Genomic DNA, 25,931 nt, shown 5'->3' with positions numbered 1-25,931 from the left:
TAAAAAAAAAACTGTTTCTAAGACCACATCTTTACAGGAAAACCATATGACATCTCATACAACTCCAGATTATACATGAGAAAGACTTTCAAGATACAGGAACTTCCAAGAATTCAGAGTGTGCGTTCGAGATTGCTCTGACCTTTGTTAACTATACACCAACTATATACTTCTCTCGCTGTGAAATGGTCATTCAATCTAAAGCTATAACAACGCAAACATATTATTAGTAACTCAGATGGACATTTCCAGACCCATTTGCACCCCCGACTTGCTGCGAGAGGCATTTGTCAGCTGAGGATAAATATGGCAGTGGGGGAGTTTTTCACAATGACACACTGGGACACAAAAACTATATCATTAAAAAAAAAAAAAAAAAAAAAAAAAGTACACACATGAATATTACACCCACACAGTGTCTGTCTAATCATATAAATATGATCACAGGATGTCAGCAAGAAAAGCAGAGCAGGAACTATTGAGGAAAGACTTCAAATGTTTGATGTTGTGAGGGCAAAGACGGGAACACACTAACACACTATCAAAAGAAGCACCACAGGAAGATACAGCTAAAGATACAAGAACTACTAAGAACATTTTAAACATCCGACTTTTAGTCTGTTCGTTGGTCTTGGGGAGTACTACTACAGGAAATGTTAAAAAAGTGATATAAAATCATTCGTGGCTCTATAGGGAGCTGTGGAGAGCAACATCACCCGAGGCAGAAGTGGTTCTGAAGACTGTCTGTTTAAACATTTAAGATCCTGGTGCGGAGTAAGAAAGGAGTACCTCTGTATGCCAGTCTGTGTTGTTTGACTTGAGCAGGCTGACGATAAATTAGCTGCTACAAGTACAACAACATCCAAATCTGACCCAATTGTTTACCTCCTGGTTGGGGATGTGGGGATAAAGGTGAAACAGAATCAAACAGATGATTTCTATGGTCTACACTCTAAGGGTGGTTTCACACCTACAGCATTTGGTGCACACTAAACGTGTTGGTGCGCACCAAATGCTGTGGTTTGGTTCTTTGCATAGGTGTGAATGTAATCTCGGTCCTTTGGTGTGCACCAAATTAACCGGTCAAAGACCTGCCTGAATGGGTGGTCTCGGACCGCTTTATCCGCCATACTTTGGTATGGTTCCTCTGGTGTGAAAGCAACCAAAGCAAATATAGGACGAATCGGTCTAGTTTAATGCATTATGGGTATGAGATAGAGGATAACCCCCGGATTTCCACCGGGCACGTCAGCGCCTCGAACCTCAGCGGCATGGTTTTCCGCCCAGCTTCAATCCCCACTGGGCGTGTTACGGCCTTGCGAGCCAGCCGTATAAGAAGCTGCGGTGTGCCCGGTGGAAATGGTCACATTGATTAGAGTGGCAGCGATCAGCCCCGGTGACTGTGGTGCTTACGTTCCGTGGCAGTGACGCGCCCGGTGGAAATCGGGGGTTAGTCCGCTTCCGGTGCCGATGTTCTTCGTGGTCTATTTTGGTTCGTTTAGAACTATGCATAATGTGAAAGCACCCACGTCTGTTTGCTACATTGTAACATTTTTCTGATTGGTGCAGACCAACGCAATCGAACTATAGGTGTGAAAGCCCCTTAAAAACAAGGGTTCCAAAAGTGTTCTTCTACAACAGCTGTGATTCTACCTGGAACCATTTGTTTTTCAAGGGTTCTTGGTAACACTAATGGTTTCAGTAAGAACCATTTTGATCCAGAGAACTATTTAAAACCCCTTTTCTGAATATAGGGTTTTAAAACAGTTCTTGGTAACACTCAGGGTTCCAGGTGGAACCTTTGTAAATGGTTATACCTGGAACCAAAAAGGGTTCTCCTATGAGGACAAGCCGAAGAACCTTATATGGTTCTACTTAGCACTTTTATTTCTAAGAATGTATGGATGATTTTATTAACTGTTTAAGTCCAATTCATCAATAAGCAAATAATCATCGACATCTCGGTAATGGATTACCTCTACAAGGAAAAACAATAGGAAAGCCTTGCAAGGTTTACACAGGACAGAGTATCCCTGTGTAAACCTTGCTAGGCTTTCCTACTCCATTACGCCTTTTTATCAGTCTGCAAGCATACTAGCACTTTACCCACTGGACATTTTTTTGAAGCATACAATTAACTGCACAAAGGATCTACTCAGCCTTACTATAGATTCTTACAGAAGGCCCAATACACCAAAGGAGAGAAAAATCCTCAAGAGGAATTGATGTCAAGTTGCAGTAGACTGGACCAATGGGTTTTCCTTGAACAATATTAATGGGTCTTGTCACGCCATAGATTGTTTCAAGAAGACGCCTGATGAATGTTAATTCAAGCATTTAACTCCAAACACATTTTATTCAAGCAAACGAAGAAAAGAAAATACAGACGTTAGAGCATCTGAGTGATTGTTTGCGTCCGTCTTTTTATGATCAGTAATACAATTAAGATAAAGGTCGCATAATTAAAGGTACATTTTCCAACAGTGTCATCTGAGGTAACGCATTCAAAAAAAATGATGTTTTACGTCTCTAAATGTGTTGGTTAGGTAGAAAAACATCATATTTTTGTATATTACTTTTCAAGAAAATCCTGTTACGATACGTTTTTTGGGTTCTTGCCCACCTCTGCTCGCTACATCCAACAGTAAACCAATTATACAAAAACCTTGTTCATAATATTGTGAGTGCATCAAGCCACAAAAGAAACGAAAATTAACTTCACATACTTGAAGATCTTGAGATGAAAAACACAGTCTTTTTTGAGCACCAGTTGTGTACATTTCATAACATTCAGCAGATCCAATTTAAACTTAGGTTAGCAAATGTATCTCCGCACTGAGCGATCACAGTTGCTTATCTTCTTCTCACACACACACTGATTGCAATGCTTTTCCTTGATGTTTAAACTGTTTACATCTTCTTTATTCAGCTCAGATTTTCTCCTTTCACTACGAGTGAGCTTATTTTAAATTCAACTTGTCCCTATACTTTCATCCATGCCACAACTAATCTGGACTTTAACGACAACACTGCTGGGTCACTGCTTGATAAAAAACCTGTATAGGAATTTTAATGATGAATCAAACAGATCGTTTTCAAACGTTACCTGCTATCATGGTGCGTGTAATTTGAGCCATTAATAGGCAAAAAGTCGCTGAACGACAAAGGCAGAGAAGGGTTTTGTAGAGATTAAGACATCAAGACATGATTTGATGAGCACAAGGGCAGAGGTTGTGAAGAATTAAAGATTGGTGAGAGACCAGAGACTCTGACTGAATAACTGATTAATTTAACTTAAAAAAGTTAAATGAACTCCTCACAAATCTATTGGGATTTTATCTGGAATGAACAGTGGTGATAAGAACATAGTCGGAAAGTGTGCATTAAAGGTGCCATGTGTAAGAATGAGAACGGTTACTACACTCAAATTCAAAATAAAGAAGTCTTTTAGGTTTCGTTTTTTTCTCCACCATTGTAGCTGAGACGTAACTGGCAACCCGTGGTTGCTCGGCAGCTGAGACTCTACTGACTGTAATGATTGGTAGACGGCGGTAGGTGGCGCCTCATGCCAAAACATGAGCCTGCAAAAGATTTTTTTTAATGCAAATATTTTGGCTGTACTGTTGTTGTTGGTGAGTTTAGTATAGTATATTATATGAATATTATTCCTGAGTCTCTGTGACATATTAGGAGGATTTTATGGCCAGTTGCATAATGCACCTTTAACTTCTACTGTGGCTAAAAGTTTCCATATCTTTTCTCCACAGTCAGATTTAAATACATTTAAATAATGTAAAAAATGCATTAATTACTTGAATTTCCCAACACATTAATGACTAGCCTGTGCTCAAGTGATTTCAAATCATCTCTGGAAACACAGAGAGTGTATGCAGTCCGTCACTGCCGACACATGGTGAGAGTGTAAACACCGCCCCAGCTTAGCTTCTTAAAAGGCCTTAATAACGGTGATTAAAAAAGTGTCACTCGAGGGAGGGCGATAAACGAAAGGAAAAGTCAACCTTTGCGAGCCCGTAGGTGGTAACCAGTGTACGACCTTAGGTTGCATTGTGGGTAACAGAGTTCCCGATGACTCACACGACACAACACCTACAGGGGCCTTAGCTCCCCACTGATTTTAGACGGTGACTCATAACCCAGCAGCCTGTGCATGACTTAGCATAAATCTGTAAAAGTTAACAAGACCAAAGTCAGAAGGAAACATGTGGTTTATGAATATTGTAGCGACCTGATCTAAATGGAAGCAGCGGGACTGCACTCGCACTGTAATAGCCTGGCATTACATTCATCACTGTAAATGAGACAAAGTATTTTCTGCTCTTCCCACAAAAATGTACGAGTAAATCAAAGTCAACATAATATAACACTGACTGTGGCACTGCACCACTTCAGGGTCCAGTGTGTAGGATTTGAGGGGGATCTATGGAAAGAAACTGAATACAATATTTATCATTATGTTGTGTTATGTTATTTTTTATCACATAAGAACGGTCGTGATTCTCGCCGCCTTAGAATGAGCTCTTTTTATTACTCGGAAAGCAGCTGCTCATCCACAGAGTCTGCCGTGTTACAGCAGCGTATTTGTACGGCATCTCAGAATGGAGGGACTTTTCATGTTTTTGTACTACTTGTAAGTCACCATAGTTTCTCAGATATACTTAGATAAGGTGTAGGAGTATGAGGTGGCGGCTAATTGGTCAAAACATGCAACTTCACCTCAGATGACACTAAATCCTGCACAGAACTATGTGCTGTTACACTTGACACTCTATATGTGAGAAGATGTGGTGTTATCCAAGCATGTAAATGTTTTTTTAATTAATTTTTGCCCCCCATTAGATTTGTTGTTTTATCAATGCTTTATTGACCATGCAGTATAATTAAATGGCTGTTTCACCCCTTTTCTTCTCAACTTGGTCATATGAAGGATAAATGTTTTTTAGTAAAGAACAGGGCGGGGCTTTTATTTACTTTGAAGGAAGTGACTGACATCGCGTTTTTGGGTCAAATTTTATCCAGGATATTCAATCCCAACGTCCTCTGTTGTTGTTTTAGACTTTTTGGGTGAAGTGGCCCTTTAATTCTCAATCCCTTTATTGGAACACATCTAGGCATATATAACGTGTATGCAGTTTTAAAACAACAATTTCTTTAGAAAGGACAATGCTTCTACTGGTTAGAGTGAAAAAAACAACTTGGTCGAAAGCACAAACCTCACTTTTAAGACTGAAATGGAACCCTAATTTAAAATTAGTGGTAAAACCTGTATTTGTCCTACTATTTCATCTAGAAAAATGCTATGAAAAACGTCTATGAAGCCATGTTTGACTGTTGCACAGCTCTGTCACTGAACAGGATAGTATATGTTCGTTTTCACCTTCACCGTGAATAAATTCAGTTTGTGTATGCACATGGCGTACACGCATGTTCAAAACACTGAGAAAGCATTAGACGAGATTGCGATGTTATGCTGACTGAGCAGAATAGAGGAATGCATATATTGGAATGGATCTATCGTGAAGAAAATGCACTCTGGAAAGTAACAAAAAAAAGAGGTAATTTCACATAGCAGACCCCTAGCTTAAGTTTATTGTATGGATCATTAATGAAGAGTGAAGGCCAATTCTCAACCCGAGTGCTTTTCTTTATCATAGTGGAGCAGACAGCCTCCATACATTCCAATCTAATTCAGCATGGTTCATGCCCCTTACTCTGTATGAACATGTTACTGATACACAAACTGGTCACGGTTATTTACGCTCACAAAGTGTTCTCTCTCTCTCACACACACACACACACAGACAGAGCGACCCCTGCGCCTGACAGCCATCAGTGTTGATTCAACATGACAAGGCATGCGCTTCAGGGGCAAATCCACTTTGGCAGACAGGGATGCAACCCTGGCCCCGTTTTTTACCTCCTGAAACAGCGTTTTCCTTTCATCAAGTGGCCCGATTAATTACCGAAGACGTTACACAAGACACAGGACCTGACCACCTCAATACATCAAGTGGTCAGAGCCCTAAATTCAACAAGGTGTTCTCTATGCTCTGCACAAACCTGTGTGTACATGTGTGCGGGGGCATGTGTATGTGTGTGTGTGTGTCACAGACCAAAGTGATCTCAAGTAGGTGTGACCGTGAGGACAGTGTGAGATGGAGGTCACAGTCATTGCGAAATACTCATTGACAAATGGGACAAAGCTCATCGCTAATGTGATTAGAACCCCCAAACACACACACAGGTTTGCTCAGCTATTCTTCTTAGGGTACTGCATTGATTTCCATTCACTCTGTGATCAGGAAAGCCACCGTGATCACAGAGAGGACCCATCTCTCCCCCTCTATCATCGCTCCTTTCAGTTGCTGCCATCAGGCAGACGCTCCAAAGTCCCACAGTCCTTTAATCCCTCTGCAATATCCACCCTGAAAAATATCTAACAGCGATCACACAGCACATGATTTTATCTGTCGTTGTTGTTGTTCTTTTAACCAACCAACCAACCAACCAACCAACCAAACAACCAACCTACCAACCTACTGTATAACTATAGGACCTGGTTTTTCAGTCTACATGAGGACTACTGGTCCCTACAAGATCAGTGGTTATACCAGAAATGGTCCACACACACACACACAGGCACATTAGAATAAAGACAGAAAGGTGAAAGCCAGGGTCGGGGACACCTTTCCACAGAGGTTACAGCCAATCAAATAGTGAGATAATAGATGGACCTCATGAAGGGAAATGCGCTGCGTGTCCTTTCCCCTTGCAAGGAGGATACAGTGGCCAAACATTCAGGGGTCCTTCCTTGAAGCCTCATCCATTCACCTAATGAATTCAGTACAGTGTGGGACATTGAAAATTAGCCATCTGTCAAAATGCTGTAGGATATAAGGTATAACTGGCAATGGCAACAAGACAAATGATCAAAGCAGTGATGAGGTCAAAAATCCTTGTACGGGCAAGGAACACAAGCTAAACCAGTAGTGTATGTAGAAGCAGCAACACACACACACACACACACACACACACACACAAGACTGCTTGTTGATCTAATGGACTGTAGAGAGCAGTCGGTCTCCTGTGGGAGAGAAAAGACCTTTACTCACTAGATAATCATTTCTAAACCTGTATCAGCTTGATGTTGACTCCATCTGTGATGCAATGTTTTCCCTTAATATTTGTTCCAATTTAGTGCCATTTATTTGCATCGCCACAAGTTTGTAAAGACAAACTTACCTGCTCTAGATGACATTGGAAGGGCAAGCAAATTTCTTTTTTATAAGAAAAAAAAGAGCCAGAATTTTACTTCAATCTTATCGTGTCCGTTTCCCTCAATCTAGTCATTATTAACTGGTGCAGCTGGAGCGGAAAGCCCTGTTTCTATTAAAAAAAAGAGCGCAAACTCAAAGTCACACATGACAAAAAAAATGCATCATTCATGCTTGATTGTCTCTGCGTACATTTATCCCCCGAACCGTGCGACCGGGTCATACTAATCCCACAATGTCAACTCAATATTGTGTACATAGAATTTATAGGCATGCAATTAAAATTGACGATAAACCCAATTTAAATGTGACAACAGTGCAAGAAAAAATGTAAACATACAAAGCTCTGTTGTGCTAAGTCCTTAGTGATGCGACTGTAAACGACACACAAAACGGCAACACACAGTGATGTTTTAAACAGTTAAATCAAAAAGGATTTTTCATGCTGCAGACTCTTTCAACGCCCTGCACATTGACAGACAGTAAATGGTGTAAAGTATGTGCCACTTCACTATTGGCATCATTACACCGCCCACTGCACTGACGCACCAGCACACATTCAATACTCTCGACTCTTTTCGGGAACCAAGGTGAGCTTTGCGGCCTGATAATCTGACTGTGTATTGAAATCAAATTGCCAGGGAAGAGTGTCACTTCTGAGTGTGTGGAGGAAACTGACCCCATTTTCACCACCTGAGACTGTGAATTACTTTTTTTTTTTTTCAGCTTGGAACACAGGGAGCAGATCTAGGGGTTTTAGGAGTAAGTCCAAATGAAAACCAGAGAGGGAAAATAGGTGAAAAGGAGAGAGAGAAAAAGGAAGGTTTGTTTGTGGCAACAAAGATTAACAGAACCAATTTGCACCAAATCTGGTGAAGGAAATGCACGTGGGCCCAAGGATGTACACCATTCATTTCTGAGAAATTTCCAAGATTTCCACTTCTCTGAACAAAGTCATTTTTATGATTGTTTGGCCTTGGTGGAACAGCGTCTCTCCGAAGAGCCATTTCAGTTTATTTCTGAATCGGTAATTGTTCTCAGAAAAGATGCTTTCAGTGTATATTGCTGCTGAATGCAAAGATCTTTCAGACAAAATGTTATATGCACAGTCTTACCTGGAGTGCTCTTTTGTTTGTCGTGCTCCTCGTGCCACTGCATGGTGCGATAGTAGCTTAGCATCACCTCCCACAATGCCTTGCACAGATCTGTCAGACAGGGGATGTAGCTGTCCAAGGTAATATGCTGCCAACAAAGAAGAAATAAAAGGTCACTGCTGGTGTTCTTTTCAAAAGCTCGAGATAGTCTATCTGATCTGATGTCCTTTACACATGCTTCAACAGTATTCTATTCCCTAATGGTACAAAAATGATATGAGTAAAGTGACTAAACTGCAAGATGATGTTAGATCAGCTGTCCTCTACATTGCATCTATATACAGCTCCCTTACAGTCATCATTCAAGGACACTGTGTTCGAAAATGTTAATTTTCTATGCAATTAAATGCTTTCATTTTATGTAACAGCTAATTGTACGAACAGATTAAAATGGGGATGATTATAGATTTTAATGAGTTTTCGATTTAATTACGTAAGATATTGCTTTAGCTGTTTTTTTTGTGACACAAAAGCATCTAAATTGCACATATTCTCAAGGAAAATAATAACATGGTTGGCACAACAACATCACTTGTTCATGTAGTCATCTACAAGGTTGTAATATTTACAGAACCTGTACAACAACTTCATTAGTATAAACCACCCACTGTTTATTAATCAACTGTGATACAATGTTAAATAGCTCTGATGTGACCTACACTCTTAGAAATAAAAGTGCTAAGTAGAACCATATAAAGTTCTTCGGCTTGTCCTCATAGGAAAACCCTTTTTTGTCACCAGGTAGAACCCTTTAAAACCCTTTAGTCAGGAAAGGGGTTTTAAAGGGTTCTCTGGATCAAAATTGTTCTTACTGGAACCATTAGTGTTCCAGTAAGAACACCAAGAACCCTTGAAAAACCCTTTCCCGAAGAAAGGGTTTTTCAGAAGCAAATGGTTCCAGGTAGAACCTCAGCACTTGTAGAAGGACCCTTTTGGAACCCTTATTTCTAAGAGTGTACTCTTTTCATAAAGTAGCATAGAATAGTCTGCAAAAAACACATCTCACGGTGTCACAAAGTGCTCCTAATACCCAACACAAAACACACACTGCTACAAGACTGCATACATCTACCAGATGAACATGTGATTCTGAGCTCTTATGCTACAAACAAAAAGTTAAACTCTGGCGCACCGAAAGAATAGAGATGTCACAACAGTGGCTATTGCCACGTTTCAAGGCTAATTGAACAACTCACCAATAGATCGCCCTCAGCATGTTCAGACACAAATTACTCACAGCAGGAGTGTCGTCTGTTGTCAACAGTGCGCCTTTATTTGGTTTCAACCTTCAAAATGAATAAGTGTTTGATGAATCTCCACATACACAAGCCTCATACACTGGTGGCTGCTGAAAGTCGTGCATCGCAATAATCACCCTAACTGTGCAGAGATTTAATCCCAATCACATACTTTCATGAAAACCTCAGTGGAAAACCCACAGATGAAGAGAATGAAGAATTTGATCACAGATATTTTAATTTTTTTTTAGAGATGGCGAGGTGCTCTAAGAAAATTGTATTTATTCCAATTTGTCATCCATCACCACTCAAAACCTTGATGTTTAATGATAAAAAAAAACTGTTATTAAAACTGAATATTTGACAAAATGAAGATATTATGCATATTTCACACATCAGACTGTTAATCGACACACAATTCTCTGGCAAAAAACCTCCACCGATCACAGTCAATTATGCAGTTAGCTCTGCAATAAATCCTAATTTTAACATGTGAAACCGACCAGAATCTTGCTGTGAAAGACATTAAGCATAATAACAATTCTGTGATCAGAAAAAATGGTAACTTATCCTCTCCAAATCACAGCAAACTGTTCACAGTGGCAAGTGGTGCAATTAGTCAATTATACAAATGGATTGGATCCCCTTTAATTGAGGGTAAAAAGCAGCTGGTGACACTCGTGACAACTGTGCAGTAAAATATAACGTGAAGGACCTCCGTACAAATACTGATTATTGGTTGTGAGCTGCACTGAAAATAAGAAGATTGCATTACCCAACGGTGGTAAAAGCACCACTTGAGCCATGAACCCGACAAACCACAAAGTCTCATTTACTAAATCACTGTTATTTTGCTTTCAATTGTTTCAATAAACAGCAATATGTCCAGACGTATCATGTCCTAGCTGTAGAATATAAAGGGGTCCATTCCATAGAGAAATCCATGCCATGTTTTCACCTCAAGAACCGAGAAACAATGAAATACAGTAAATAAACGAGCTGCATGTAAGAAGCTGATATTCATTCATTTATATACCACTTTATCCTCCACGTGAGGGTCACGGGGGCCAGTGGAGCAAAGGTGGGGTGCACCCTGGACCCGTAGCAAGTTCATCGTAGCGCAAACACACAAAGACGAACAAACACCTACGAGTGTCCAATTAACCTCTGCATGTTTTTGGACTGTGGGAGGAAAACCGAGAACACAGAAAACCCACGTACACATGTGGAGAACATGTAAACTCCATGCAGAAAGGTCCTCGTTCGGACCAATTTAAAGTTGAATTTACAGGTCGAAAATTATATTGATATTTATGTTGTGGGAAAGGGTACGTCATTGTAGATTAGTCTTTCGGTTCATGTAGGGTTATATCTTTAACTATCTGGCAACCTCAAGTCTCGAGCGATGACGGTGAGTGGGAGGAATGCTCTCCAATATTTTAATTTTGATAAGTGCAGCTATAGTTCAGAGACACGAGTCAGTATAAATAGTCACCTTTGTGAAATAAATGTTGTGTTTTATTTGTAGTTCAAATCCCATACGAGAAACTACTCGTCATTTTTTATATACAAAGAAAACAAGTGAACAAATGTATATAGACATAAATATGACAGAGTTACACAACAGTGTTTAGACTGGTAAGCTACTAAACTGATTCTGGCATTGTTAGGATTATATTTGACAATCCCTGTTCTCCGCCACCAAACCATATCAAAGCAGCAATGTTGCCAAGCAACTGGGGTGAGAGCAAATTGATGTGGGGGGTAAGAGTGAAAGGTAACCTGAGGTCTTACCATTCTATGTGTGTGTATGTGAAAGGGTGAAATGGGTGAGGCAGAACCTTGTTTCTGAGCCACTGCATGGTCAAGTTTAGCACTAAGGTTTCCAAAAAGGATAAAAAGACCTTAACTGGTTATGGTCCAAATGAATGAAAGTCAATGTAGTGGCTTTCATTCATTCATTCATTCAAGAAAAAAAGCTGCGTAAACGTGTGTGTGCGCGCAAGAAAGCTTCATGTCGTGTAAAAAAAAAAAGCTTGAGGGTGATGAGCATGAAAACTATTGTGTGACTTCCATTAACAAGACAGAGCAGCTCCTCTTGATTAACCCATTTCATTTTCTTTCAGAAAAGGGGATTATACGGTGTTAATCTATGTTTACCAAACCTCAAAATGGGGATATTCTCAACTATCTATTGATATGTATAGATATATATATATATATACACACACACATGCATATACACAAATATATATATATATATATATATATATATATATATATATATATATATATATATATATATATATATATATATGTATATATATACACATATATGTATAGATATATACATATACACATGTATTTACACAAAGAAATATATATACATAGACATATATGTATATATACCTATACATATATATATGTATATACATATATATATATATATATGTATATGTATATATGTATAGGTATATACATATACATATACACATACATAAACATAAACATATATGTATATATACCTATAGCTATACATATATATGTATATATGTATATGTATATACATATACACATGTATATACATAAACATATACACACATATACATACATGCATACATATATATATATGAACAGATATATACATATACACATATATATATATATATATACATATATATATACATATATATAGTCCCTACTGGGATTCAAAACTATTCTCTGTCACCTTTCCCGCCCCAGATTGGCCACAAACAAACATCAATAATCCAAGACAAATAAAGGATCTTATGAATGACGCAGCCATCCTGGCCAGATGATCAAAAAATCAAACATAGTATTCCTCTGGAGAGAGACAGGGAAAAAAAACACTCTTCACAATAAACAACCGTTTCACTAGCAGCAACAGCAGATAACAAAGACAGTGAGGCCATGACACTGCTTAGCATAAATTTAAAAAAAAACACAACAATCCACTCCACAGTCTCACAAAATGCACCATCCTTCAGCTATAACACAACACTAAGTATCAGGCTATATGAAAATAATGGAACACTGAACAATGCGGAGTGGTTGCATCTCCGTGGGTAACTGATGAACAGTGGTTTGATATCATCATCAGGCTGATAGATGCTCCTATCATCACTGGAGTTAATGGCTGCAGTCTCACCAACATTTTCTCAAGACAATAAATCCAATGAAATGAATCACTGGCATGATCCAGCCTTTGCAGTCGCCTCCCCTGAATCTGGGCGTTGACTGTCCTATTTCCAAAGTCAGACAGACCAGGGCACTGATATGGAATATCATGGAGGCCTGTGTTGATGTAAAGACCTTTTCACATTCAGAAGTGACCTTTCTGCTGTTTAAGTCCAATGGCAAAAGAGTTAAGTTTAGAGGCGTTTTTTGAGTGTCTCTCAAAAGAGCATAGCTTTTTATTTATCAGAGAAACAACAACTGAGTAAGTAACAGTTCCACAACATAAGCACATCATCTTCGCCGTGCACCTCCACTGGAGCAGGTGAGGGTCCAAACCAAGCTCCGAGTGAGAGTATTTCTTTAGAGAGCAGAGAGCATTTCTTAGTTGATTTCCCCTGCTGGCCTACTGATTTAAAACAGATGGTGTCATAGGTGCACTTTTTTTTTTTTTTTTTTTTTTTTAGAAAAGCCAGAGAGACCTTGGAATTAAATGGGTAAGTGTCTATGCTGTTTGCTGCAAAATCCCAAGTCACCTCAGAGAAGAGGAGGAAGAGGTCGGCGTTTCAGGCGCACAATAAATCTAAGAAAGGACAACTCGTCAAAATCATCGACATGGTTTTTAGAGCCTCTTCAAAACCACCCCAGTCGGGTGTATGTACATACAGTAGACATGTATTTTACATGGTGACCTCAAAATTATCAAAATAGCAAAATAAAGTCAGCATATTCATCCATCCATCCATTTTCTACCGCTTTATCCTCAAGAGGAGGGTCACGGGAGGTGCTGTGCCAATCTCAGCTGACATAGAGTGATAGGCTGGGGTACACCCTGGACAGTTCGGCAGTCCATCGAAGGGCCACAGAAACAAACAACCATTCAACTATTCACTCAATTTCAATGTGTCCAATTTACATAATCCCCATATTGCATGTTTTTGGACTGTGAAAGGAAGCCGGAGAACCTGAAGAACATGCAAACTCCATGCAGAAAAGAGGGCTCGAACCCGGATGGAACAAGGGCCTTCTTCTTGCCCCTTATTGCTGCAAACACAAGAGTGCAAACCACGACACCAAACGAGTCGGTATATTGAGTTTTATAATTAGATAAAGATTATGCCGTGCGCCGTAGCATCTCTTACGGAGAGTTGGATTTTACTTAATGTAAATAAATTATATGCCTAGAAGCACCAGAGAGACATACAAATACAGTGTGTCCTCCTTTTTTTTTTTTACAAAATTAACATAATTGTGCAATTCAGTGTCACACTTTTAAAACAATTGGGGAAAAAAGTTGGAATATCTGCAACTTCCGATGAAAGTCTGCGAGGATCAATGACTTTGCCTTGACTTGACATGAAATAAGACTGAGGGTGAAGTTCTGCTGAGGGACAATGAGAAAGTTCCCTCGGGGAGTACAAGTACAGTCTGTTTTAATACTATGACTTACAAGTGAACTGCACACCATGTACAAGGCAGTACCATGTTATATAACAACCTATATTATCCCAATTCAGCCAAAATATACCGGGATATATACGTCTATATATCGTCCAGCCCAACTACTAACACTTGATCTTCCCATAAAAGTTACCACAGACTGAACTGTGCGTGGGTGTTCAAATACATCTTTATAAAGTGTGTGTGTAACTTTGTGAGGACAAAAAATCATATTAACAATACAGTGAGAGGACATTTTGGCGGATTTGAGTTAAATTGATTGTATTCATTAGTCCCTCCGTTGTGAGTCACCATATCTTGAAAGAAGCTTCCATCCAACAACAGTGAGACCAACAGTAAACCACAACTGGGAAACAATTAATATTTTACAAGCCTCAAACCTGAACTGCATATTTTATATCTGCTCCTAAACTGCTGAAAACATCCCGTCAGCCAGCATCCCCACGGATCTCCAACAAGGAACCAACCAAAATAATTCTTGTCCCTCTCAGACCACCAAAACAAATTGCGTAAGAAAACATGCATAACAAGACAAAAGAAGAGCGAGGAACTACAGAACAAAGGTAAAAAGGTAAAGATGAGAGCAAAGCTGGTGATGTCCCTGTCAAAAGCTGTGGAAGCAGTCGAAACAGCAAAGCCAAACATGGAGTTAAAGTTAAAGGGTCACAGGAAACTGTGACAGCTGACATATTTGGAGAGTACTCTCAGATCAAGCACGGGTGACCTTTACCTGTACATGTATTGTATATAATGCTACACACTATAGGTCAGATTGGAAAACAGTCATGTGGAAGGAGAATCCACTCATAGTAATGTAATGATGAATTGATCAAGTAACGGATCACTGCGCGTAATGCAAACGTAAATTCTATTATATCTTAGCGAGGGGTTGGATAATAGGCAAGAGTCTCACATGAGTAGGTACTTTCAATTTCCTTTGTCCCTGCTCATTAACCAGGCACCGTCCGACACAGCCCAGTTCATTCTCCATCCACAATCACAGCAACCGCACGTGTGACGTAGCCAGCCGCGCTCTCATTAGGTCGCCACTCTGTCAGTCATCATATCAAACTTGCTACATTATAGATCCGCGGTCGAGCCGTCGGTCAAAATCACGTCTGAGAAGTGAAGGCTGCTCATTCATTTCACCCCTTTTCATGGAAATCTGAAGACTGCGCTGTCATTAAATGGGTTTTGTTTAGCTTGAATACAAAGCAAAAAGACAGACAGCAAAGGGCAGGATGTGCGGCCGACATGTCATTTTGATGCAGCGCTATGTCGATGTTGCATTTTATTGAGGTTTTTTCACTTAACTGACTAAAGGAGTGGTTTGTCTTCACACTAGAATCCATCCAAGTGTGAAGAGAATCTTTGCCGGCAGAGCGCTTTTAAATTACAGACAGAATAGGTTATGTTGGAAGAAAATGACCACCCTCAGAGCCTAAACACACACGCGTGCGCGCACAATCATCTCCTTACCGTGCACAGGTCCTTATATTGCATCTTCTGGAACTTGGTGTCAGCATTGCCGGCACACAGCTCCACATATCCCAGCACTACTTGGAACACAGTGTTATGGATGGCCTGGGTGAAGTGCATGTGTAGTTGGTCCATAGCAGTCTGCAGAGAAAGCCAAACACACCGTTAGGGGGAAAAACCCATTGCAACAAGATGTGACCATTTGCGAGAAGGCAAACAGGCAGAGCAATTGTGAATCAAATGTCTACGAGATCCATACTGTGCACTCGAAATCATAAATTATTTGCAGACACATTCTGTTGATGGGGCACCAGGAAATGGAATGACGAAAACGATGATAGCCGTCTCCCCTGTGATGCAAGTTCTCATCCAAAAGAATAATAACTTTGTCTCCAGTTTTTCTATGATTCACATCATTGTTCAATTTTCTGTGGAAAACATCGTTGGACAAATGAGGATGCAGAAAAACGCACATTGGACCTGATCGTGACATACGTGTCATTGCAGCATACATCATAGCGATTAGAGCTAACTTTCTTCAGCTCTGTTCAGTTGTAAATTCACTCACTTTTCTGTATGAGATGTCTTTTCCCGTTTTGCAGCTCCAACCCACAGCTTTGTTCTGGGACCCCAGTGAATTTAAGCTATTATTGCGCCAAACCCCATAGGTAATGGCTGGGCAGCGATTTAGCCACACAAGTAATTTCAAAAATCTTTTCCCTTCTTTCTAGTGGGAGTTCCCGTTCATCTGTTCTAAAACACCATTTAAAACACATGAAAAGACGTCAGAGCCATAGCAACTACTAACATCTCTATCCATCGTTTATGTGTGTGTCATATTAGAAACACTGCAGATTCAGTCAGAGAGCAAAACAAGGGGGAAAGCAGGCTGAAAACAGAAACAGTTTCTTGGGGGCAACAGTTAGCTCTCAAGTCTAAAAATGCTCATTAGCACAAAAAAATAACAAACACAATATTCTTCCTCGACAGCTTGATGAGTCTCCGGCTCAAGGATGGCTTTTAATGTCAAGAGGCATGCAGCACTTATTTATTACCAGCAACGCTGCCTCTCGACTTATGAATAATGGTGATGTTCATTGTCGTGTGACTGACAGGACGAGAACGAGGCGGCGAGTTTAAAAGGTCAAGTTAACAAGTGCCAGTTTTCACTTTAACCACAGATGGAGCAGACGAGACACCTTAAGAATAAACAGTAAACATTGCACGTGTGTGACACATGCCCACGAGGTTGATATTAACACCTTCACAAGTGCATAGTTGAGGTTGCACACACACACACAAAAAACATGTGTGTCATGTTGATACCATAAAGATTACTGCTTCTGAATGTAAAGGCGACAATATGAATTTGTAATAAATAACACTGGCTTTTATATAACACGGTAAAGCAGCACAAAAGAGCATTTAATTAAGTGTCAATTTTCAATGAGCACTCGAGGACAATGGTTGCGATTAGGCTGTGAATCCTCATACAATACTCTCTCATGGGCAACTGAGCAACAAATGCATTGCAGTCTATGGCCAATGCAGTGGACTCTTACCGTTGGTCAATAGACAGAAAACACACAACAACACAGCGAGGCACAAGTGTAATTAGAAGTGTACAAATTAGTGCTAAGGGGGGGGGGGGGCACCACAGTCTAAATAATTAATGTGAACCTCATTATGATTATTAATAGCAAGTAATGTATGTAGAAATGTACATTACCGTGTTGCTCCTTTAGTCGAGAACATCCTGCCGTATGAGCTCTATATGGCTGTGTGCAGTGTGCGGCTGAATGCACGGATTACTCGCCTCATACAGAGGGCTTTAAAGATCACAGGAGTTAGGAAATACCCAACCCTCCAGGCCGTCTTTGAAGAGACAATCGGAAGACGGGGCGGAGGGGCCCAAAAAATAGCCTCGGATCCTGACCACGTCATCCAATCCGAGTATGCGCTCTCCATTTAAGTGCTGAATATCAAAATGGCCAAAGGCCATCCTTAGTAATGCTGTTTTTTGTTCATGTAATTATAATATTTTTGATGACTACTGTACTATGGGCAATTTGTTGTAAGACAAATTTTCGTTCAGGACAATAAAGTCTATGTTACCTTACGTCAAGTCACAAGAAAGAGATCGGGGCCCAGTGAGATCCTTGAGATGATGATGATAATGATGTGCATGGATTATTATGACTAGAGATCGACCAATACAGGTTTATATAAATATCAAATCGAATTGTTTCTTGAGTAACAATTAAATCTCAATGTGAATAGCATGCAGGTGTAACCAGTGGTGCCATTACAGCCATTTTCTCCTCCGCAAAGGAGAAGATTTCCTTCATAGGAAGAGACTCAGTTTCTTCCAATTTCTTTCCAGATCCGGATAATGGTGATGCTAATGTGGTGCTGATGTGCCAAAAGATGAACTATTTCCTTATTTGTGAAGCCCAAACTAGGGTATAACTTAACAAGAGGATCCACTTTCCTCATCTTGACTGAAAACTAATATTACGACTTTATTCATGTAAATGTCTTCTTTTTTTTTTCAGTATGTGAAGAAAAGTGAGGAGACGGAGGAGAATGAATACACATGGAGAGGAAGGTTTTTTTTCCACCCCTAACGATCAATAAATACAAGAAAACAATGTCAAACAACAAGACAGCAAGCAGAACATAATATCCACTCATGTTCAGTCACTGAAGACAAGTATTAATCACTGACCTGTGTCTTGCCCAGGAGTGTGTAGGCCAGCTGGACTTTGGTGTAGTGCGAAACATCAAAGTGCTTGCAGGTCTTGGACAGGGCGACGTCAAGCTGCTCCTGGAGCCAAAAATAGACAGATGACAAAGGTGAGAAAGAAGGAAGAGTGGGAGCGGAGAGATAGAATAAGACAGAGATTATAAACTTTAAAACCAAGGATTAATGGGCACATGTATAGCTAGCACACAAGGCCAAGGGAAGGTAATTGGTCGCGGGTGTGTATTCATGTGAGTGTGTGTGTGTTTTAAGTCTTCAAGAAAGGTCAGAAAGAGGTAAGCGAGACAGATGTTAGGAGGACGTTAGGGACTACAGGGATGTGTAACAACACTGACATACTAAGCTGAGCTAGGAGTACAATGCTGACATAGGCCAAGTGATCACAATTCGCCTCACCACGGATTTTCTCACGCCTGCACTGAACTTAGTGCCAATGTGGAAAAAAAAACTACACGAGGGGATGAGATAATTAGTAAGCAGAGAGGTAATTAATAGTCCTCAGTAGTTTGAGGAGACAACCTTGCCGATGACACGTACGTGAGAGTAAGGTACTTGGGCTCTTTTCTGTAGAACAGAGAACTACTCGGGCTGTTGCTCACAGGAGAGCAAGTGTTGCCACTCCCGATTTTCCATTGTCCGTGGCATGCCATTATGTAAATAAGATAAATAACACGAGGCTTTTTAATTTGTTAAATAAAAGGACAAGGTATAGACCTGTTCTATAGTAAAGGTAACCTTAAACCTTAAGAGTTCCTTTAATATCCTGACTTCCTAGAGGCAGAACATTTCCAAAAAAAGCTGTAAAAATATGATATATTGTTTATTATTTCCACCTTAAATGAGTCAATCTTTTAAAACGAAACATACATATCAAATATTCATTATATTTTTGAGATTTACAACCCATTAAAGGCCAGTATGTATGGGTCAATGATCAGCAGAAACATTTATTTTATGCATTGTTGTTTTTTTGATGTGTCAGATTAAAACAAAAAAAAAAGACAAATTTGTCCCTGGCAGCAAAAAATGTCCTCTGCCCAAAAACTACTGTAAAAAATATTATTATTATTTTTTCCAATCTTAAATGAGTGAATCTTTTAAAACAAAATCTGCATATCAAATATTCATTATATGTTTGAGATTTTAACCCATTAAAGGCCAGTATGTTTAAACAACGCAACTGTTTTTTTTATTTATTACAAATAATAAAATCCCAATAACACAAAATGCTCCATTTCAAGGAGAGGTTGATTGTAATTATTATCAGGCCCTGAGATGGGTCAATGATTGGCAGAATCATTTATTTTGATGCATTGTTGTTGGTTTTTTTGTGTCTGATTTTTTTTAAAAACTGACTAATTTGTCCCTAGCGGCAAAAAATGTCACCTTCCCAAAAACTGCTGTGAAAATAATAATATTAGTTCGAAAAAAACAGAATGGCATAAAAGGTCCCAAGGAACTCTAAAGGGTTAAATGATTTGTGTGTGTGATCTGGCGCTATATAGAAAATGAAATAAAATCAAATTAACTTGACATTCAAGGGGGGCAGGGGGGGACCGTTGGGAGGCCATGGCACCCCCCTAATATAATGGTAGGGGAAACAATGCCTTGTCAGCACTACTGATCCTGACAAGGTCAGTCATAATGAGGCTGGACCCCATTTCTGAGAAACTGGTTAGTTTCATGGCTAAGAACAGGATTGTGTGTGTGTGTAAACAGATGATAGGCAGCAGTGGAGAATAAAGGAATGTCACACACACACAAAGCCGAACAACAACACAGAGAATATTACTTTGCTCATTCGAACTCGTGCTGAGAGGTAAACAAACAAGCACTTCGGTGCACGGCCATGCACGTGTGCACACGTGCGCGCCTGTTTCTAAATACAGACAAAACTGTTAGTAATTAATCTACACAAGCACAGGAGCAGCCGTGTGGAGAAAATTGCTTTGCATACCATTTATCACACACAAGTATCCCAGCCACAGCCAGAGATGAACCAGATATAATTTACTGTGCTTGCACACTGACAATAATCATTCTCTGAATGTGTCAATATTTGCCCGACTTAGAATGAGAAAGTCAAACTATCAAAATGTCAAATTGAAGCATAAATTGCTTCTTTCAGATGAGGGTGTGTGGAAAATAACATTGTTAGAGCAAAATATTATTTACCGCTAAAAGCCGCTTTACTTATATTTCTCTCAAATAATGGAATTAGAGATAAAGCAGAGAAGCACATACCTCAATTTGCTCCAAAGTGTCTTGCAGTTTGGAATTCAATTCACTGTGGGGACAAAAGGGGAGATTAGAGGCTCGGTTGCTCAGTTCAAGACCAGAATGTTTAATCTACGAGAAAAAAAAAAGTGTTATTATTAAATGTTCCTCTTTTATTAAGATATTGGAATGAAATTAAAAGGTTTATAAATGAGCTCATGCAACAGAAAGACCGAAGGGTTGCTGGAGTTTAAAGAAGATATATGAATGAATTAAAAATTAATTTCTACAGTATAATACCGTGTGTGAAGCAGATTTAAATGTGTCACAGTAAAAAAAAAAAAATGAGAAAGAATTAAACTTAGAATTGAAAATGTTTATTTTAGAAATTGAGTGTGCGAGTGGATGGTTGTTTGTCTCTGGCGATCTGTCCCCGCCTATTGCCCCATGTCAGCTAAGATTGGCACAGCACCCCCTGCGTCCCTCATGTGGAGGATAAAGCAGTAGAAGACGGATGGATGTTTATTTTAGAAACATTCCTACTCTAGAATCCATTCCACAAATGGTGTAAACCAGAGTGCGTTTCTGAAAATATTCAGGACACAAAAACACCCACACATGCTTAAGGCGTCTTCAGGTTTTGCCTCATCCTGGGAAATGCTTTCAACTCGATAGCGGAGAAGTGGCATCAGAAATCTCCACTACTGTGCTCATCCCAAGGCACCAATTCAATTCCCCCTGCACCGCACCCATTCGTTACCAATCCTCACACTCTCGCGGTTCTCCCTGCCTGTGTCCCTGCTGTGCTTGGGGTCTTTTTCAGGTCAACGCGCTCTTTTGTTGTGCCTCATGAGACTGCAGTCGCCCAAGGGAGAGAATGTCCTTAACAAATTGCTAATTAAGCATCTTCGCTTCAGTCGGGAACAGGCAGCGAGAGAAGCAGGAGGGAGACGCCGAGAGGAGACTGCAGATCGAGTCCCACAGGTCGCCCGCAGAACAGGTAACGAAATGAGCACGGCATTTTCAAAACTCAATGAACTGTAACTCTTGTTCCATGTGTCCGTCTGTGTAGGTCACAGTATGTGTCTCGAATGCCTTTAAAATAAAAATTTGGTTTGGTTTTTGTAGCATACCTTGGCTTGTTGTATGTACCTTGCATATTTGCATTTCCAAGCAGAAGTTTACAAAATGTGTATGAAATGAAGAAGGAGGGGAGCAGAGAGAGGGAGAGTGGAGATGGAGGTAGGAGTGAGCTGGAGAGTGTTCAGTTTGAAGCACACACTGCAGACTCACCATTAGATGTTACAAATGATTACACACTGGGACTCACTGGCACACTGTATGAGACGCATCATGTGAAGCACGAAAATCCAAACGCAGCAAAACACAGGCATTAAAAAGCCTGTTCTCTCAAAGCAGAGACTGAGGGAATATAAATGACACGAACGATGAATTGCTAAAAGGAGAAACCTAGTTCCCTGGTGTCCTGATGAACATGTCTGTGACATGCTTTGGTCAAAATACCTCAAGGATAAAGCACCATAGCAGTTCAATCACCCTGCCAAAACAGCCCTGTTCAGAAAACTCAGTTTTGAGTGCCTGTCTCTTTAAATGCAAATGAGACACAGGAATCGACGTCACTGAGGCTCCGGCAGCTAACAGCAGTTAGCATTTGGAAAAGCCATCATTTGCCGACTCCAGCCTGCACATTGCCGTCATGTATCCACTGGACACGTAAATCCTCTGAGGCTGGAAGTTTGTGTAGAACTCTGTGCTGCACTGTGCAGCCAAAAATAGAACACTTTGCAGATTGCCGCTCTTCCGGATACTATTGTCCTCGCCTGCACTCTCTTTGAATTGCAATGATAACATCAGGAAATTCTCAGCTACAGCATCAGTAATGCATGTCTTAGCCACTAACCTCAGTAGATATTACAGATACAAGCCAAGATAAAGAAAACACAGAGCAGAACAGTGCGAGTTAGCTGGCTCAACTACCTAGACGTGAAATTATCAATGTCAGGTCCCGGCTTTTTCGGAAATATATCACAACGTTCATATGCAAGGCTCAAGAGAGCGATAAACAAAAGGCTGAGCAGTTGTTGCAGCCAGACTGAAGATATACTGCACAGACCAACAGGATAAATACCCTGTTCTTCACAGAACGTCTCGTGAACTCCCACAATGCAGTGGAACCACAAAACCTGAACGGCTTTGGAAAAATATCAGCAGCCCACAAGAGCGGGAGCTTGGAGAAAAAAAACACACCTGAGATCAAAGCAGACCACCACCAGTTTCCCAGAAGCGAAAACCAATCACCACTTCTGCAGCATGGCAGACGCCCAACAATGGCAGATAGATATTAACAACTGGGAAGCAACATGGAATACTACGAAACTACGTTTGCTTATCTGCTTTCCTCTCCAAAAGGTTCCAAAACTGTCTAGATTTTGAAGACTAGAAGTACATGTTCCCAAAATTCAAAATGAGAAGTACAAATCGGTCTATGGTCGATGATCTTGGGATGTTAAAGGGGACATATTATACCCTATTTCTCCAAGTTACCCTATTTCCCTGGTGTCCTAATGAACATGCTTTGTTTAAAATACCATAAGGATGAAGCACCACATCATCACATGTTTTGTCTCCTGTACTTACACTGAGGAGGACCACAAAAACATGAGTGAGTCATCTTTTTTCACACTTTGCCAACTGACAAATATAAGGATTTAAATGATTAAAAAGTTGATTTTGCATAATATGTTCCCTTTAACTCAATGGATGGATGTATTAATGAATATATTATTGGGTGACAGTGTCCAAGCTCCTGTACTGAATCATTTTGGTTTTTGGACAAAACAAGACATTGGAGAACATCGTCATTTCCAGGTTTGACGAATCAATGTTTTTAAAACATTTCTGACTTTTTATGGACCAAGCGATTAATCGAGAAAATAATCGACATTAATCGATTACGAAAATAATCGTCAGTTGCTGCTCTATAAAGATGTGGCTCCTTCCTACACAGTGACAACCATGATCCATGATAAGATAGAATTCATAAATACCAGATGTGGAGGGCAAACCTAATTAAGATTATCTGTTCCCTGTAGGGAACAAGAGGATTGAAATAGAATTACATGGAAATCAGGAAGGTTTTTTTTTTCTTTTTTTACATACCGCATTCAATTATCACCAGCAAAAGGTGCCCACAGGGCCTGGGGGGGAAGTCTGTCAACGACAACTTGCTGACTCACTAAATAATGAATGTATACTTTTCTTCGAGGGTGAGTCGCTTGCTTGGATTTTGCAGGAATAACATTTTTGTTTGTTTGTTTGTTTTGTTTGTTTTGCAGTTCTGTTATAAGGCGAAGAATGAAAGCACAATTTGGAGGTAAGTGGGAAGTGTATTGTGGGAAAAGATGAAGGGAATTTGCTTTTGTTTTTCCCTTTTTCTCAGCTACAGAATTTCAATTTAGCAAAATATATATATATTTGGCTGCAACATAAATTTCGGGATCTTTCACAGTGGAGATCGAGATTCACACGTCTATTTGCACTAGATTCCACTTAAATACACTAACCCATCATAATCGTTAGAACAAATTTGCATCCTACTGTAATCATGATAATTGACAATAATAATAATAATGACGATGAAAAGAACTGCAGCAGCAAATAAACAACGATGAAAAGGATTCAATGATAATGAGAGGCACTTTGATGCGAGTCCTAAAAATTCTGTGTGCAAACACAAAGACAGGTGACAAAATCTGTAGAGGACATAAATATAAATGCTGAACCATTTCAGTCTTCAAATAGATTACAAGGCCTGGATGAACCGCCTCCCTCAATACTAAAACAGCAATTAGCCTGAAGTGGTAATCTAGGAGGGAGTATCCGAGAATAACCTGCTCCGAGTTAATTCTATTCTCATTTGTGTTTGTTATTATAAAAGCAAAGGGTTTGTTCAATTCTGGATTCTTCATGGCACAAATTTGAGAGCACTTTGTTTTTTTTATTAACAATGCTAGTTTTGCAAGAAGCAAGACACTTTGCAGTGTATTAAATAAGAACAAAAATTATTGTAAACACCTTATTTGGAGCTAAGAGTGACGAGTTCAGCGTCACAATATCAACAACAATATTTTTATCAATATGTATTGTCGAGGTCAGAATACAACACAGGAGCTCTTGGTTGGATTGTGCCCCTTTGATATTCACAGTTCAAGAATGCCATGATAACATGTTGGGGGTCTTGAAGCCGCCCATGTTCGCTGCCTGATGAAATGAGCCTGAGATGTGCAGCATACGGCTGTGTTAGTGCTTTGAGGAAACATTGACTTTTAAAAGGTCGGAGAGGGCAGGGACAAAGGAAAGGCAAGCATGGAAAAAAACGCTTCCGTGTTGGGCATTTAACCGCACACGGAAAAGAACAGCTACAAAAAGGTTAAATCAAAGTGCAGAAGAAAGGCCTTATAGAGGGCAGCGCTGCAGTCAGGGTTATAGAAAGCCTAGGAAATGTGCTTGGGCTTCCTGTGCTGCCATCCTGAGCGAAGTGTACATGCTAATCAAAAGCAAGACATGGGATCAATACAATATTACCGGCTACTGCAGTGCATTCAGGAAGTGGCATTAGCATTTACTACAAAAGAAATTTCTACCCAGCCGTCACAGACACGTGTGAGGTGAACGGAAGGTGAACAGTGACTTTAGAAAAGTGAAAGTTAATGGTTTCTTTCCATGACTGGTGGGTGTTATGATTGTTGGTCTATCCTGTTCACATTTACCCACAGTGCAGAGTAACTGTGAAAACAAAATATCCATTCGAATAAAGAGCCGCTGTAACCGGGGAACAGTCACAGCAACCACCTGTGCATAAAATTGCCTTATTGATAACAATTTCCCACCTCTCACTCAAATGGATTTATCACAGCTAAACCCTCAGTTGTCTTCAGTTGCGCTGTTAATGCACTGGGTTAAGTGAAAGCTGCTGGTGTTACGGTGACACCACACGCGGGCCGCACAGTCGGTTATTGAGATGGTCGATGAGGAAATGAAGAAAGACGGAGCACGGCGTTTGAAAATGTTAACGCGCAGAAGTTGAGTGTCTTTTTAAAGGACATGATGT

General features: G+C 40.0%; 1 protein-coding gene across 2 annotated transcripts in view; it reads right to left on the bottom strand.

Moving 5' to 3' along the window:
• vps50 (VPS50 subunit of EARP/GARPII complex) overlaps window positions 1-25,931 on the bottom strand; it is a 109,048-nt gene that overhangs the window by 49,726 nt on the left and 33,391 nt on the right. For both annotated transcript variants that reach the window (XM_083899252.1, XM_083899253.1), the window contains exons 10-13: window positions 20,828-20,870; window positions 18,548-18,646; window positions 15,820-15,960; window positions 8,408-8,534 (exon numbers count right to left, since the gene is read on the bottom strand). In XM_083899252.1, the coding sequence (XP_083755378.1) occupies window positions 8,408-8,534; window positions 15,820-15,960; window positions 18,548-18,646; window positions 20,828-20,870 (410 nt within the window). The remainder of the gene's footprint in view (window positions 1-8,407; window positions 8,535-15,819; window positions 15,961-18,547; window positions 18,647-20,827; window positions 20,871-25,931) is intronic.

This window comes from Microchirus variegatus (genome assembly GCF_963457635.1).
Source record: "Microchirus variegatus genome assembly, chromosome: 13".
Taxonomy (NCBI): domain Eukaryota; kingdom Metazoa; phylum Chordata; class Actinopteri; order Pleuronectiformes; family Soleidae; genus Microchirus; species Microchirus variegatus.
The sequence above is the reverse complement of the archived record's forward strand: the minus strand, read 5'-3'. Positions and strand labels throughout refer to the sequence as shown.